Source organism: Mastigoproctus giganteus, chromosome 7 (assembly GCF_048544385.1).
Source record: "Mastigoproctus giganteus isolate SK-2022 chromosome 7, ASM4854438v1, whole genome shotgun sequence".
Classification (NCBI taxonomy): Eukaryota; Metazoa; Arthropoda; class Arachnida; order Uropygi; family Thelyphonidae; genus Mastigoproctus; species Mastigoproctus giganteus.
Genome location: NC_143581.1, coordinates 133,385,548 through 133,403,786, shown reverse-complemented (window position 1 = coordinate 133,403,786; position 18,239 = coordinate 133,385,548). Strand labels below are relative to the sequence as shown.

General features: G+C 38.3%; 1 protein-coding gene across 3 annotated transcripts in view; it reads right to left on the bottom strand.

The window, feature by feature from the left end:
• The window catches only part of LOC150083209 (cilia- and flagella-associated protein 52), a 494,791-nt gene that overhangs the window by 169,671 nt on the left and 306,881 nt on the right, over positions 1–18,239 (bottom strand). For all 3 annotated transcript variants that reach the window (XM_090377911.1, XM_090377913.1, XM_090377912.1), the window contains one exon: positions 10,817–10,929. In XM_090377911.1, coding sequence (XP_090234037.1) covers positions 10,817–10,929 — 113 coding nt within the window. The remainder of the gene's footprint in view (positions 1–10,816; positions 10,930–18,239) is intronic.

Below are 18,239 nucleotides of genomic sequence, written 5' to 3'. Positions count from 1 at the left end.
ACCATGTTTCCACCATTCAGCTTTAATTTTAGCAAGCATCTCAGTCTCTGATGGTATTTCTCAGTCAGATGTGCCTTGACCTCCTTGTCTTCTAACTGGTGAGCCTGCATCATCCTCAGATATTTGTAGGTCTCTCCCTCTGTCATGGCTTCTGTCACAGTGGAATTTTGTGCTTCTCATTTAATTAGATTTATCCAAATTAATTGCCAAATTAATACAACCTGGTTAATCTAGGGATAACCCACTGTTTTGGTTTTTAATTTCCATTTATTTAAAGAAGGTATGCGTAGGAGCTTAGGTATTGCAAAATCCCACTGTAACAGAGCTAATATAAACAGTTGTAGAGAGACCCACGGGTAATCAGAGAACTGTGAGTTCCACTCGCAGGAAAGCATGTACATGGGTAGGATTTATTTTGTGCATGGGGAAATGCAGCACAAAAGACACCAGCTCCCTCTCATGTTAGATGTTTTCGAAATTGTGGTGCACTATCGCACCACAATTTCCATAAAGGGATAAAGTGGACCACCGGATGTGAGTTTGGACATTCCGTTTATAAAGATTGTAGGTGGGTGTCGGCAATGAAAAGGGTTGGTTAAGGGTTGGTGGAGAAGTGTGGTTGTTGCTGTTCAGTGAGAGTCAGCGAGGAGAGGAGAATCCCATAGTCAGCAAGAGTACAAGACAACATCATGACTCTCGATTCTTTTGGACAGCTGAATCGAGTCAGCCACCGCCCTTCTACACAAAAGGAAGTTCGGGGACTGATTTCGGATGAAGCAGCAAATCATAAGCTGGGAAGTGATCTCGTACATATTATAAGAATGAAAGGTCTTGTATGCCAGGCTGTTATTGAACTAGACAGAAAATGGTTTCGCCCTAGTTAATCTAAATGTGTGTACATTGTTTCTTGTTAAATGTTAAAATGAATAAAGGTGTAACAGGATTCCCTGTTTAAACATGTTAAATGCTAAATCATATTAATACTTAATTTTTGCACAGTTCATATTTCAGTTAGGGAGATTTTAAAAAAAAATTGGCATAAAGCTAATATTAGCATTAGCAAGGGCAAATGATACAGAAAGCAAGCTTATATAGCATCAGCCAAAAAAAATAAAAAAAAAAAACCTTATTTCACCCTTCCCCTCGCTCCAAATGTTTGTCAAGTTCTGCCTTGAATCTATTTAAGCTATCAACTTCTACAATGACAGATGAAAGTTTGTTCCACAAATCAACCACCCGCTGGCTAACGGCAAACATCTGCACATCTATTCTACAACCATCTTTTCTCAATTTGAATTTATGCCCTCTCAGGTTATTATTCTGAGCAAGAGGAAGAATCCCATCAGCATTCAGCATGCTCATACCATTCAAGACTTTATACACCTCAATCAGATCACCTCGCAGGTGCCTAGTCTCCAGACACTGTAATTTGCAAAGCTTAAGCCTTTCTTCGTAAGAGCAACCCTTTGTTCTGTTCACTAATCTTGTTGCCCTTCTCTGTACTCGTTCCAACAGGTCTACATCATTATTAAAATGAGGCCTCCAGCCCTGTATACAGTACTCAAGGTGTGACTTGACCATTGCCTTATACAAGGGGATAATCACCTCCTTATCCCTGCTAGAAAATTCCTGCATATCATTGACAAGACACCATGAGCTACTCTTGCAGACAGTTGCAGTACTCAGAAAACTTCATATCTGCCTGCACAATTACCCCCAGGTCCTTTTCATTCTCTACCACTGTCAGTGTGGTACCACAGAGTTGATATGTTACTCTGGGATTACTGCTTCCCATATGTAGTACTTTACATTTGTCAATGATAAACTTCACTTGCCACCTCTCAGCCCACCTGCTCAACTTTTCTAGATCCTGTTGCAACAGTATACTGTCATTAGTGTCATTAACAACCCTGCCAACCTTTGTATCGCCTGCAAACTTGGACATTAAGCCTGATATACGATCATCAATATCATTTATAAATACAGAACACAACAATGGACCCAACACTGAACCCTGAGGGACTCCACTAATAACATTAGTCCACGAAGAGCAATGTCCATTGATTACCACTCTCTGTCTTCTCACACTCAACCATCCCTTTATCCATAGCAGCAATTTGCCTCCAATGCCACACTGCTACAATTTGTACAGCAGTCTTCCATGTGCAACAGTATCAAAGGTCTTTCTAAGATCCAAATATATATCAAAGTTATTCTTTGCATCCAGTTCCTTTGTGACTACGTCATAGTATCTAATTTAATGTTTCTAGTCATAGTATCCAATCAAATTAGTCAGACAAGGCTTCCCCTTAACAAACCTATGCTGTGTCCGAGCTATAACTGAAGTCTTGTCTAGATGATCCTGCAATGCTTCTTTAACCAGTACCTCCATTAATTTCCCTGGAACAGAAGTTAAACTAACAGGTCTGTAATTAACTGTGTCTCCCTTTGATCCTCCTTTATGGATTGCGATCACATTTGCACATATGTAAAATTTTAAAAGTCGAACAGACTGGGTACCTCCCCTGAGTCCAAAGAAGCTCTCATAATTATGGCTAAGGGTTTGCTTACTTTCTTTGCCACCTCCTTCAATATAACTGGATAGATTCCATCCACCCCAGGTGCCTTTCTTATGTTTATCTTCAACAATTTCTCCTCCACTTTACTCTCAGTTATTACAAGATTATCTAGCTTACTGCCAGAGTTGAATACAACTCTGGTATTCCCCTCCCTGAATAACTCCTCATGTGTGAATGTAGATGCAAAATATTCATTTAGTTTGTTAGCTACATGAGCAGGATCATCAACAGTTGAACCATCAATATCAAGTGGACCAATCTGATTAATCCCCTTCCTTCTAGAGTTTACATAAGGGAAGAACTCTTTGCTGTTTTTCTTTGCATCCTTTGCCAAAGATTTCTCGTAATATGCCTTCGCCTGCCTAACCTCCTTTGTAACTTGGTTACAGACCAGCTTATATCTATCATAGGCTTCTGTGTCACATGTTAATTTATATACATCCCATGCATTTTTCTTCTCTGTCACATTTCTAATTAGTTCATCTGACATCCATATCATAATGATAGGGTTACACTTTCAATGTCATATTTGAAACTCATGCTGTGTCTGAATTATAACTGCAGCCTTGTATAGATGATCCTGCCTTGCTTCTTTAACCAGTGACTCCATTATTTTCTGTGGAACTGAAGTTAAACTAACAGGTCTGTAATTACCCATGTCTCCTTTTGATCCCTCTTTGTGAAGTGGGGACACATTTGCATATTTGCAGTCCATGGAGATCTCCCCTGAGTCCAAGGAAGCTTTCATAATTATGGCTATGGATTTGCTTACTTCCTTGGCTACCTCCTTTAATATAATGGATAGATCCCACTCACCCAAGATGCCTTTCTTATGTTCAATTTCAACAATTTCTCTTCCACTTTCAGTTATTACAAAATCATTAATCTCCTTGTTAGAGTTTAATAAGCTTCTATCTTCCACTTCTCTACAGAATTCACACATGTGTGAATGTAAATGCAAAATACTTGTTCAATTTTTCAGCTATATGAGAATGATTATCAACGGTCGAAACATCAATATTAAGTGGACCAACCTGATTCATCTCCCTCCTTCCAGAGTTTTACTTAAGTAAAGAAGTCTTTTCCGTTTTTATTTGCATCCTTTGCCTAAGATTTCTCATAATGTGCCTTCGCTTGCCTAACCTCTTTTATGACTTGATTATAGACTAGCTGATATCTACCACGGTCTGTATCACCTGATAACTTAGAAAATTCATATCACATTGCACAATTATCCCCGTCTTTTTCATTCTCTATCCGCCTGAGTGTAGTACCGCACAGTTGGTACATTTCTCTGAGGTTTCTGCTACCCATATGCCGTAGTTTGCATTTGTCAATGTTAAACTTCAGTTGAAACTTTTCAGCCCATCTGCCCCACTTTTCTAGATACTGTTGCAGTAGCATACTGTCATTATTGTCATTAACAACCTTGCCAACCTTTGTATCATCTGCAAACTTGGACATTAAGCCTAATATACCTTCACCAATATCACTGATAAATATACAAAACAACAATGGGCCCAACCATGGTCCTTGAGGTTGTCACAGACATTCTCTCAGATATGCCTGACAAGCTGTACTTGCTACCTGGGAGTCTAAAACGCTGATGGAACTGATATTCGGGTGACACTCAAGTCAAGTGGACCCAATTTCGGCGAAGTCCGGACGGTCTGTGACAGCCAAATCCTCTGGTTGCACCTTCACGATGGTGGGACGGTTAGTAATCCTGGGTATAACCCCCATGCACAAGTACATGGTGGGTGACCACCCAGGTGTGAACCAACGTAAGCAGGGGTCGAGGTGTGGCACCCAAACTACACGGAGGAACGCCGCCCCTCTATGTTACCAGGCAGTACTAGGTGGAAGATGACTCTCATCAACCAGTGAAATACCACCACTTTGCTTATTGGAGGCTTAAAGTGGTGGAACCCATGTTTAGTCTTTAGAGCTAAGTTCCGGTCAACCCTTCCCTATCTCTTCCATCATGCAGTATGATTGATGACTTTTGAGGTTATGATGAAAGTCGTGGCGAGATCCAATATTCCTTACATTTTGAGGGTACAGCTCTAAAGCGGTTTTTGCAGGTCGGCCGCTAGTTAGTACACCGGACCGGACCTATTGGTAACTCTGTAGGAGGCTTCCGGATCAGCTAGTGTATAATCTTGCTATCTCTACTCTGCCAGATAGTGACTGGAGGGAGTCCGAGTAGTGTGTATGCGGGAAGCATTGTCAAGGCCACGTTATGTCAAGGATCTGGGTATATTCTTACCACATGTACGCCATATGAAAAATTTCATTACTTCATACAGCATGTCCCACCCACTTTTTCTTACTATTGAATACACCATGAATTGTCAAACTAATAGAGCAAGCTATATCTGCGAAAAGATCTAAACTCCCAAGGACTTCCTAATTCATTTCACAAATATACGTGGTCTCAATTCTAATCTCAACGATGTCCATTTCCACTTGCAGTCTGCCAAACCTCATGTACTTTTTCTGACAGAATCTCAGTTATCGGTTGATTCAACTACTGCTCATCTCAGATGCCCAAATTATTCTCTGTATGATTCCTTTCGCCTCAAAGGTGGTACTTGTGCATACGTCCGTTCTGATATTCCCTGTCAGAGACTTGGCAATTTGGAATCTCCTCTCTTTGATCTTCTCTGGCTTAAAATCTCTCTACCTCATTGTGTCAAATTCATCTGTTGTCTCTACCGTTCTCCCAACTCGACTAATCACTTGGAGCTCTTTGACTTCCTCTCGTTACAACTTGACTTTCTCCAGTCCAACTCTCCTAACAGTGAGGTAATTTTCCTTGGTGATTTTAATGTTCACAACCCCAGCTGGCTTCCATTTTCTAGTCACACCGACCCAGCAGGTCGAGATGCTGAGGCTTTTGCAATTACTAATGACCTAGCACAGATTGTTCATTTACCTACAAGAATACCGGACAATCCTAATCATACAGCCAATACGCTTGATCTTTTTCTCACAAACAACCCTTGTAAGTACACGGTCGAAGTGAGAGCTCCTTTAGGCACTTCAGATCACAATTTGGTGATTGTCTCTTCTCCAATGGAACCTTTATCTCATGGCTATTCCCAACCTCGTGTTGTTTGGCATTACAAGTATGCAAAATGGGATGACCTAGGAGACTTCTTTTCTTCGGATTACTGTTTCAAAACTTCTGATGTCAACATTTGCTCAGATCATGTCAGTGAAATTATTCTTGCAGGAATGGAATCCTTTATCCCACACGCCACTTTAAAATCTCGTCCATTATCTAAACCTTGGTTTTCCAATAAATGTGCTAAGGCTATCCAAGAGAAGAATGTTGCATATCGTAATTGGCTTGTTTCTAATTCTTCAGTTTCATTTTCTGCCTACACCAAAGCTCGCAATAATTGTAAAGCAGTTATTAATCAGTCCAAACTAGAGTTTGAACAGGCTAAGAGTAGAAAACTTGCTTCTTGCCCTAATGGTAGCCGAGCATTCTGGTCTCTTGCCAAAGCTATTGGCGGCAACTTTTGCCCATCTCTGCTCCCACCTCTGTCCAAACCAGATGGTTCTGTTGTCACTTCAGCCAAGGATAAAGCTGACCTGCTAGCATCCCATTTTTCTTCCAGCTCATGTATTAATGATCTTGGTAAAACACCTCCCACCATTCCCAACACACTCCATTCAATGCCTCCTGTGGTCTTCCGTCAAAAGGATATCAGAAGGATTTTGATGAATCTCAATGCTAAGAAAGCTCCAGGTCCTGATGGTATTTCTCCACTTGTTCTCAAAAACTGTGCTCCTGAACTTACTCCTATTCTTTGCCACCTTTTTTCACTTACTTATTCCAAAGGTGTTTTTCCTTCTGCTTGGAAATTTGCTCATATCCAGCCAGTTCCTAAAAAGGGTGACAAATCCCTCCCATCCAATTATCGTCCCATTGCAATTACTTCTACTCTTTCTAAAGTAATGGAAAAATCAATTAACCGCCAACTCTTAAACTACCTAGAAACCTTCCGTCTGATCAACGATCACCAGTATGGATTCCGTCAGTGTCGATCCACTGGTGATATTTTGGCTTATGTTACCCATTTATGGACTAATTCAATGGAAAGGCTCGGTGAAACACAAGTAGTTGCTCTTGACATCTCAAAGGCTTTTGATCGTGTTTGGCATAGAGGTCTTCTAAACAAGCTTCCATCTTATGGTTTGCCAACTGTTTTTAGTAATTTGTTATCCAGTTTTCTCTCTGATCGCTCACTGAGGGTGATGGTTGATGGCTCTCTGTCTTCTAACTTCTCCACTAATGCCGGTGTTCCCCAAGGTTCAGTTCTTTCCCCCACTCTTTTCCTCTTGTATATCAATGACCTTCTTCCATTGACTGGAAATCCTATCCATAGTTTTGCCGATGATAGCACATTGCATTCAACTTTCCATTTTGAGAAACCTTGTCCTGCTCAATCAGCTTCAACTTCTCGAAAATCTGCTACCAATTCCTTAAATGCCGATCTTCAGGTAATTCTCCAGTGGGGCAAAGACAACTTAGTTGATTTCAACCCCTCTAAAACTCAGTCTTGTCTTATATCTCGCAAAAAAGGATTCTTCTGCTCCTATGCTTATCTTTAGTGACACTCCAATTTCTAGGCAAAAGGATATATCTCTTTTGGGGATTACCCTGACTTCTAATCTCTCTTGGCACAAGCACATTACAAATATTGCTTCCTCTGCATCTAAAAAACTTGGTTTTCTCTTTCGCTCTCGGCATTACTTTTCTTCCAAACAGCTGCTCACTCTGTATAAATCGCAAATCCGCCCTGCCATGGAATATTGTTCCCACATCTGGGGTGGTGCCCCCAAAACCTCTCTCAGGCTTCTTGATTCCATTCAGAAGAGGGCAGTTAGGTTAATTAATGATTCATCTCTAACAGAGTCTCTCCACTCGCTGTCTCATAGACCCACTGTTTCTGCTGCATGCCTCTTCTACAGATACTTCCATGGGCACTGTTCTTCTGAATTAGCTTCTATAATTCCCACTCTCTCTTTCAAAACAGTCCGAACACATGCCGCCACCAGCCAACATCCATTTACTGTCCAACTTCAAACCCACAGAACCAACTTTTCATCTTCCTCATTTATTCATTCAACTGACGTTTTCTGGAGCAACCTTCCTTCATATGTATTTCCTGAAAATTACAATCTACAGAAGTTCAAGTCCAATGTCAACAAATATCTTCTTTCGTCTTCTCAATCTCCAACCCAAGCACGGTACTATAGGTTCTAATACCTCTCGTGTTTGGGGTTCACATAAAAAAAAAAAAAAAACCGAACCCTAGTGGACTCCACTAATAACATTAGTCTACAAATAGCAGTGTCCATTATTATTATTATTATTATTAGCCATATGGTGGAAGGAAGCCTTAGGCTTATACTGCACCAGCCAAAAAAAAAAAAAAAAAAATTCTGAATTACCACAAGAGAGAGAGAGAAGTAGAAGGGAATCACCAAGAAAGAGAAGAATGATGATATCCAGCTGAGGATCCTGGGTGTGCCAAGCCCATACTCAGCAGATGTGAGCCCCTGGGGTTGTTAATTAATTATTACTCTGTCTTCTCCCACCCAACTATCCCTATATCTGCATAGCAGCAATTTGCCTCCAATGCCACATTGCTCCAATTTCTGCAGTGTGGCACTGGAGCAAATTGCTGCTAAGGTGTAGATTCACAAAAAAAAGAGTTTATAATTGGACCATTTTTTTTTTTGAAGAGTTTACACCTCTTGTCCCCGTAAGATGCATGGTAACTAATGCACGGGTAGTGTGCTCTTCTAAAAGATTACATTATTCACACTCTGCAAGGAAGGCAATGCTTGGAAACCATAGAGTTCATGCAAGATGGTGCCCCCCCCACGTTGTTAGTTAAGACCTGTTAGTTGAACTTCTGCTCTAGAGAAAATAATGGAGACGGTGGTTAAAAAAGCATTGGAGGATCATCTAGAGAAAACTGCAGTAATAATTCAGACACAGCATGGGTACAGTAGTCTTCCATGATATCAAAATTCCAAGGTACAATAGTCTTCCTTGGCAACAGTATCAAAAGCTTCCCTGAACCCAAGTATATGATATCATATAATTTTTTGCATCCAGTTCCTTTGTGGCCACATCATAATATCCAATAAAATTGGTCAGACAAGTATTCCCCTTAACAAACCCATGCTGTGTCTGAATTATTACTGCAGTTTTCTCTAGATGATCCTCCAATGCTTTTTTAACCACCGTCTCCATTATTTTCTCTGGAACAGAAGTTAAACTAACAGGTCTGTAACTACTCATGTCACCCTTTGTGAATTGGAGACACATTTGCACATCTCAAGTCTGTGGGGACCTCTGAGTCCAAGGATGGTCTCACAATTATGGCTAAGGGTTTGCTTACTTCCTTTGCCACCTCCTTTTTAATATAACTGGATAGATCCCTCCACCCCAGGTGAATTTCTTATGTTTAACTTCAACAATTTCTCCTACACTCTGTCTCAGTTATTACAAAATCATTAGCTCCCTGTTAGAGTTTAATAAGCTTCTGTCCTCCACTTCCCTACAGAATTCCACACGTGTGAATGTATAAGCAAAATTCTCATTTACTTTGTCAGCTATCTCAGCAGGATCAACAACAGTCGAACCATTGATATCGATGGTTTAACATCCTTTGCAAAAGATTTCTTGTAATCTGCCTTAGCTTGCCTAACTTCTTCATGACTTAATTAGAGACTAGCTTATATCTACCCTAGTCTCCTGTGTCACCTGATAATTTACATGCATCCCATGCATTTTTCTTCTCTGTCATGTCTCATTAGTTTCTCTGACATCCATTTAGGACTTGAACAGTACTTCTTAGTTAGTATGAAAAGCCTAGTATCTCCCAAAATTAATTCCTTGAATGCTTCCCATTTAGAATTTGCTGTTGGTAACATCAGTTGGTCCCACTATATAGAATTTAAAAACTGTCTGAGACCACTATAGTTACTCCTGATGGTATTCACATCTTAAAGTGAATCCCACATCAGTATGCCGTGATCACTGCCACCTAATGGTTCCTTTATCTGCAAATTTTTAATGCATGAATAATCACTGCTGGTAATCAGATTAATACGAGTATTCCTCCTTCTGGTTGCCTCTCGAACATGCTGCTGTAGAAAACAATCATATATTCCATTCACTGAGATCAAGAATCTCTCTCAGAACACATTCAATAATCTGTATTACTGAAGTTGTTCTGAGAGACTAGAGCTGTTCTGAGAAAGCCAATAGTCTATTAGGTTTCTCACTTCTCTTCTTGAGAAACATATTCTTGACTTGTTTGAACTTTGCATTGAAGAATCTTCTTTTTTCACACTGAAGGAAAAACTTACACACAGAAGTCAAAACTGAGACCAGGAAGGTTCACTTCTTCCATTCCATTCTAGCTGATATCTTTATTGCATTTGAAGGATTCCTTGATATAGAATCAACCTCTTAAACCTTCTTTGTGGGTAAGCTATGTAAATGATATTTTCAGAATTAACTAATATTCTAACAGAATGCCAGAATTCAAAAAATAATAAACACTGTTATTATTATAAGTTTAAAATTAGAAACTGAAGAAAACAGGAAATCTCCTATCTCTTGATACCTAGAGCACAAAAACAAATACCAGCATTAAAACTTCAATTTATAAGAAAGCTACAAACAAAGGGGTCTTAGATTTTATAACGTCACATGCCCAGCACAAAATCTGTAGATTTTTAACCCACACCTGCCATAACCATTCAGATCTGAAGCATCAAAAAATTTTGCCAACAACTGATACCTGGAGAATAGTTCTTCAAAACCATTTGGAAAACCAGAACACAGGTTGAGAAGCTCCTAAACAATCCATAGGCCCCTGATGTCTCCCAGAGCAAAAAAAAAGTTACTGAAAGTCAACCCCCCCCGGTTCTTGAATATTGGGGGGGGACCATTCTTAACCTGAGCCTTTCGGTGGTCTTGAACTTGTCATTCTGGTTGTCTCCCAATATTTCAGAGTATAAATACTTATTTTTCCCCTTATAAACTATTACAGAATTATATTATGTGGAGCAAAGTATGCATTCATCTACTCTCAAATAACAAACTGAATACAATAAAATGAATCTTGGAAAAATGTATCAGTTTTTTTTTTTTTTTTTTTTTTTCAAATTATAATTGAATAAAGAATATCTAAACTTACAAAGGAAATACAACATCATTAACTGCAGCACCATGGCAAGTGTAGAGGAGTTCACAAACAAATTCAGTCAAACTGATGCGATATATTTCACATGTGCTTGTACCTATAAAAAACTGAAAGAATATATTTTTTAAAAGATGAACGTAACAACTTAACAAGTGAACATTTGTGTTTCCTCTCACTCCAACTGTCTCTTGAACATGATTATTTTGCAAAATTAGACCAAAGTAGCAGTAATAAACTTAAAGTAAAGTTCCTTAAAATAAATGTGTATACAATCATGTAATATGATTGTATACTCATTTACTTCAAGGAACCTTTAACTAGTAAGATGAACATATCCCTACATAAATTACATAAAGCAATTTATGACTAGGTTACACAGAAAACATGTCAGATTGTAACATGTAGAAAATAATTTCTTGCATTGAGAAAATAGACTTTTTTTTTTGAGCTAACTTAAGACTACATAAGCAAGACAGCTTTTTACAACTATTGATATAAAAAAAAAGTTACTGAAAATCAAAAACCTTTCCCCCCCCCCCAACAGACTCTTGAATATGGGGAGGGGGGATTCTTAACCTGAGCCTTCCAGTGGTGCATTATCCTATAGGTAAAAAAGACATCTGATTAAGGCCCCGATCAGAGGGGGGGGGGCCACAAAATCAGTTTCAAAAACTGATTGCCGTTTTTTACTAATATTTTTAAGTGATTTATATCGGAAAATGAATTTTCTGCCTGCCAAGGTCAATGAACTTTACTTGAATATTAATTTGAAAATTACATTTTTTTCCAAAAATGGTTTTACCAATTTTGAATGAATTTTATACTTAGTTCTTCCTTAAATAGTTGAGTTAATTGAAAAAATAAAGACTGTCTTGTATGTAAGCAGTGCTGTTGGCACCTTTATGCTTAAGGGAAATATCACCAAAAGAATTGCTAATGCACCAATAAAATCCAACCAAACAAAAGAATATGACAACTATAAATGAAAATGGGCCTGTAGTATTGGATTCCATGGTTTTGGATAATAATAATAATAATACAGCACATCCAGTAGAGACAATAACTAGATTTTTAATAACTAAAATTAATTTGTAGCTTTCAGGATAAACAAACCCCTTCTTCAGTAAATGAATAAACACAGAGAATACTAACAAAATACAGACGTTACAGATGGAATAAAATAAATACTAAATGAGTTGTTCATGCTCAGATGCACACATTGTTGTCAGATTGTGCAAACATTATTCACTAGGTTGGTGTTCATTGTTGGTGAACAATGAAGACTGACTCACATCTCTAATGTCTGTATTCTGTATGCGTTTATTCATTTGCTGAAGAAGGAGTTCGTTTATCCTGAAAGCTACGATTTAATCTTAGTTACAAAAAATCTAGTTAGTCTCTACTGGATGTGCTGGATTATTATATTATATGACAACTATATTATCAATTTAATAAATACTTACTCAGATGACACTGACACTAATGCTTTTAAAGAAGAATTAATGCATTTTATACATATTGCAAAAAATGAAAATTGAAATTCTCCTTCGTACATTTTAAATTTAATTTAATGTACGAAGCAATTCAAGGAGGATTAGTATCAACTTTTCCTAATGTGGACATAATTTTAACAACATTTTTGTCAATTCCTGTTTCGAACGCATCAGCAGAACAATCGTTCTCTGTACTTAAAAGAGTTGAGAATTAAATTAGAAATTCACTTGCACAAGAAAAATTAAGCAATTTGGCAATACTTTGTACTGAGAATGATACTACAGACATGATGGATTATAACAAACTGACATACAATTTCTCAGCCCAAAAAGTCCAAATAAAGTAGGGTAAAAATACTTATTTGATTAAGTGTATAATTGAAGTGAATTATCTTCTGGGTTAGATATTTTTCTTTTGTCATATAATTTGTTTGTTTTGTTGTCACAATAAAATGAAATTGAAAATGTTCTTTATTAGTTTTTTCTTTAGATGGGGCCCCCAAATTTCATTTTGCCTTGGGCCCCATGAAGGTATAACGTGCCCCTATGAAAGTATGAAGCCTATAAGGAACTCTAAGATTAACTGAGTCTGCAGTTAAAGTATAATTCAATCAATAATCAATAATTTTTAAGAAATAAAGAATATTCCACTTAAGCAGCTCTCAAAAAGTGATTCAATCAAGCAATTCTATGACAGAACATGCAAATAAACATTCAGCAGGTATGACATCACTATCATCAAGAATTGCAACATCTATTTTTGCATTTCTGTCTGTGCACTGCATAATTTCTAATGCTTATTTGTTTACAAATTGGATGCCATCACATTACCCACATTTGAAATCAAAAATTCACATTTACATATAGTATGCAAAGCAAATGTGTTACCTTTTTCAGATTTTACAAATACATGAAAAATCTTGCAGATATATGTTTTCTCAAACTGTACATTGTAATTCTTTGGTATTCACACCACACAAATACTAAGAAATTACTGTACATAACACAGTACAACATTATTCTCACACTCTTTTATTTTATAACATAGACCACTACATTATACCTACCTGACAGCCAAAGTATTAACAGAAATACGCATAAATCAGCAAAAATTTAAAAAAATATATTCCAATTTTCTTTTTTTCTGGAAAAAGAAAAAGGCAGAGAAAACCTGGGTTTTTCTGAAAAAGAAGACAAGGAAATACTATCACCAACTATATTCAGATAGTGAGACAAAAGGATCAAATCGAGTAAAAAAAAAAAGAAAAATCCTCTGGCATAAATCCAGACAGTCAGCAGCTATTTTTTCTTTGTGGGTGGGGGTCCTACCACAATAAATTAAAATGAAAAACCTAAGTTTTTAAGACAAGTTAGGGGTAACAGAGAGCAGTCACTGATTTTGGTTTGCTCAATACAAGAAGTACACTGATAAACAGTATTCTTGTGGTAATCATCATAAGAAGTACACGGATAAACACTGTACTAATGTTTCTCATTGATACACAGTCTAATCTTTATAATCTAATTTTTAACTTTTACATACCATGTACAAGTATTTTCTGTGAATAATAGTTTGCACAGTATTCTATACCTCTTGACCTTGTTGTTGATCTGGACAATCTCAGAAGTAGAGTTCAACAACATCGACATTTTTGCAGTGCAAGTCATCAGTAGTAATCAATACTACCTAAATGCAGATTATGGAAGGGACAAATACAAGCATGAGCAACATGGGCACTATCCCAGGGCCCTGGAACACTTTCGTGAACCCCCAGGGGTTTGCGAAAGTGTTCCAGGAGGTTTGCACTAAAAATTGTATAATGGCGTCTGCTTAGATTTACATAAGTATATTATTATAAACTGCAAAATATAACTAATAATAAACAATAAAGCAAAATAAAATTAAATAAAAAGTAAAAATTGCCAGAGGAAGAAACCACATCTCCCACAATTCCTTATAATTAATTTACTATCTTACAGTATATCTTTTTTTGCTGATGCTATATCTTACAGTATATCTCTTTTTGCTGATTCTATCGAGGCAGTGTTAGGTGGGTCGGAAAACTGCTAGTTGCGGGGGATACAAGGACTAATAGATTAACAGTAGCCACTGGCAGAGGTGAAAGTGATTCTTGCACTGCTTCTATTGGAATGAGCAGCAGCCTGGAAAACAAGATGCAGGATATTTCTGAGACTGTTGGGAGTAATTTCAGTACAAGTAAACACGAGGGTTGTGTTAGGGAAGCTAAGAATAAAAAAGGTGCATGTATACTTGCGTGTACACCAATGCTAGGAGTTTGGTAAATAAATTTGAGGTCTTTCTCAAAACATCAAAGGCAGATATTGTCGGGATATCAGAGATGTGGTGTCACACAGATATAAGGAATGCAGAACTGGAATTTGGGAAGTACAATGTGTACGGAAAGGATAGACAGGATAGGAAGGGATGAGGGATTATGCGATTAGTTAAGAAACACACAAAATCCAAGGAAGTGAAGCCAGTCGACATCGCTGGACAGTGCAGTGTCGACTCAGTTTGGTGTGACATAAGCATTGGGAGATCAAAATTGAGAGTAGGAGTGTGCCATAGGCCTAATGACTCTGATGAATATAATAAGAAACTGTACAGGGAAATAGAGTTGGCCAGTAAATCAGAGAGTCTTATAATGGGGGATTTTAATTTCCCAGATACTGACTGGAATTTGTGGGTTGGTCACTCACACACTAGCAAGGCTTTTGTGGATTTATTGGATGATTGTTTTCTACATCAGCATGTTCGGGAAGCAACTAGAGGGAGTAATACTCTTGATCTGATTATCAGTAGTGATTCTTCATGCATTAAGAATCAGCATATAAAGGAACCACTAGGTGGCAGTGATCACAATGTGCTTAAGTGGGATTTACTCAAAGAGGTAAGTACCATCAGAGGTAAAGGGAAGGGTTTTTGTTTTCGTAAAGGCGACTACAATGGTCTCAGACAGTATTTAAATTCTATACAGTGGGACCAACTGATGATGTTACCAACAGCAAACTCAAAATGGGAAGCATTCAAAGAACTTATCTTGGAAGGTACTAGGCTTTATATACCAACTAAGAAATAGTATTCAAGGTTTAGGCCTAAATGGATGTCAGATGAACTAATGAACATATGGAACAGAAAAAAAATGCATGGGATACATATAAATTGATGAGTGACATGAGTGGAAGCCTATGATAGATATGAGCTGTTCTGTAACCAAGTCACACAGGAGATTAGGCAAGCAAAGGCAGATTATGAGAAATCCTTGGCAAAGGATGCAAAGAAAAACAGAAAAGAGTTCTTTACCTATATAAACTCTAGAAGGAAAGGGATGAATCAGATTAGTCCCTGGATATTGATGGTTCAACAGTTGAGGATTCTGCTCAGGTTGCTAACAAACTAAATGAGTATTTGCATCTACATTCACACGAGGAGTTATTCAGGAAGGGGAATGCCAGAGGTGAAGTAAACTCTGGCAGTGAGCTAGATCATTTAGTAATAACTGAGGAAGGAAAGTGGAGGAGAAATTGTTGAGGATAAACATAAAAAAGGCACCCGGGGTGAATGGGATCTATCCAGTTATATTAAAGGAGGCAGCAAAGGAAGTAAGCAAACCCTCAGCCATAATTATGAGAGCTTCTTTGGACTCAGGGGAGATACCCATAAATGTGACCCCAATTCACAAAGGAGGATCAAAGGCTGATGCAAGTAATTATAGACCTGTGAGTTTAACTTCTGTTCCAGGAAAATTAATGGAGGCACTGGTTAAAGAAGCACTGCAGGATCATCTAGACAAGACTTCAATTATAGCTCGGATAGAGCATGGTTTTGTTAAGTGAAAAGTCTTGCCTGACAATTAGATTGGATACTATGATGCAGTCACAAAAGAACTGTTTTTTTTTTTTTTTTTTAGGAGCATTAGCAACTAAGGCCATATTGCTCCAGGATATACAGTGGTCATTCTCTGACCTTGCCGCATCCTCCGTATATGGTGGTGACAGGCTCGAACCTCGGTCTAATCAACAAGCGTGTGCTACGCACTGCTGCTCCTTCCCACCTGGCTATGGAGGTGCCTCACAAAAGAACTGGATGCAGGGAATAGCTTTGATATTATATATTTGGATCTTAGAAAGGCTTTTGATACTGTTGCACATGGAAGACTGCTGCACAAATTGGAGCAGTGTGGCATTGGAGCCAGATTGCTGCTATGGATAAAGGGATGGTAAAGGGGGAGAAGACAGAGAGTGGTAATCAATGGACACTGCACATTGTGAACTAATGTTATTAGTGGAGTCGCTCAGGGTTCTGTGTTGGGTCGTCCATTATTGTTTTCAGTATTTATAAATGATATTGATGATGGTATATCAAGTTTATTGTCCAAGTTTGCAGACGATACAAAGGTTGGCAGGGTTGTTAAGGACACTACTGACGCTATGCTGCTGCAACAGGATCTGGAAAGGTTGAGCAGATGGGCTGAGAGGTGGCAAATGAAGTTTAACATTGACAAATGCAAAGTACTACATATGGGAAACAGTAACTCCAGAGCAATGTATCAACTCTGTGGTACTACACTGACAGCAGTAGAGAATGAAAAGGACCTGGGGGTAATTGTGCAGGCAAATATTAAGTTCTCTGAGCAGTGTAGATGGGCTGCAAGAGTAGCTCATGGTGTCTTGTCAATGATATACAGGAATTTTTCTAGCTGGGATAAGGATGTGATTATTCCCTTGTATAATGCAATGGTCAGGCCACACCTTGAATACTGTATATAGGTCTGGAGGCCTCATTTCAAGAAGGATGTAGAGATGCTGGAACGAGTACAGAGAAGGACAAGATTAGTGAATGGAACAATGGGTTGCTCTTACAAAGAAAGGCTTAGGTTTTGCAAATTACAGTGTCTGGAGACTGGGCACTGGCGAGGTGATCTGATAGAGGTATGTAAAGCCTTGAATGGTTTGAGCATGCTCAATGCCAATGGGATTCTTCCTCTTGCTCAGAATAATCACCTGAGAGGGCATAAATTCAAATTGAGGAAAGACAGATGTAGGATAGATGAGCGGAAATTTGCCTTTAGCCAGAGGGTAGTTGGTTGGTGGAACAGACTTCCATCCCTCATTGAGGAAATTGATAGCCATTGAAAGAATTTGTTGACATTAGACTTGAACTTCTGTTGACTGTAATTTTCAGGAAATATGTATGAAGGAAGGTTGAAGTTGAAAAGTTAAGTTGAATGAATAAATGAGGAAAGAGAAAAGTTGGTTCCGTGAGTTTGAAGTTGAACAGTAAAAGGATGTTCACTGGTTGCAGTACGTGTTTGGATTGCTTTGAAAGAGAGAGCGAGAGTGACAATTGCAGAAGTCAATTCAGAAGAACAATGCCCATGGGATTATCTATAAAGGTCTATGAGACAGTGTGTGGAGAGATTCTGTTAGAGTTAAGACTGTTGCGCAGTAGCACAGTGGTATTGTCATCTACTTTTTCCACCCACTCCAGGTGGAAAAAGCCCAGGTTCAAATCCGGTTAATGATGCGAGGAATTTTAATGGGCTTTTTTCACTACGTGACTGAGTTAGTCGGTTTCAGACAATAAATATATGGGTAGATGTAACCATTTATGAGTGACCCTAATATCACAAATTGTTTTTTTTGTTAGAGATGAGACATAAAATAACCTAAGTGTCCTCTTCAGAATGGAATCTAGAAGCCTGAGGGAGGTTTTTTGGGATGTGGGAACAATATTCTATGGTAGGGCGGATTTGCGATTTCTACAGAGTCAACAACTGTTTGGAAGAAACGTAGATGCAGAGGAAGCAATATTTATAATGTGTTTTATGCCAAGAGAGAGAGAGTAGTCAGGGTAATCCCCAAGGTCTTGCCTATAAATTGGAACGTCATCAAAGATAAAC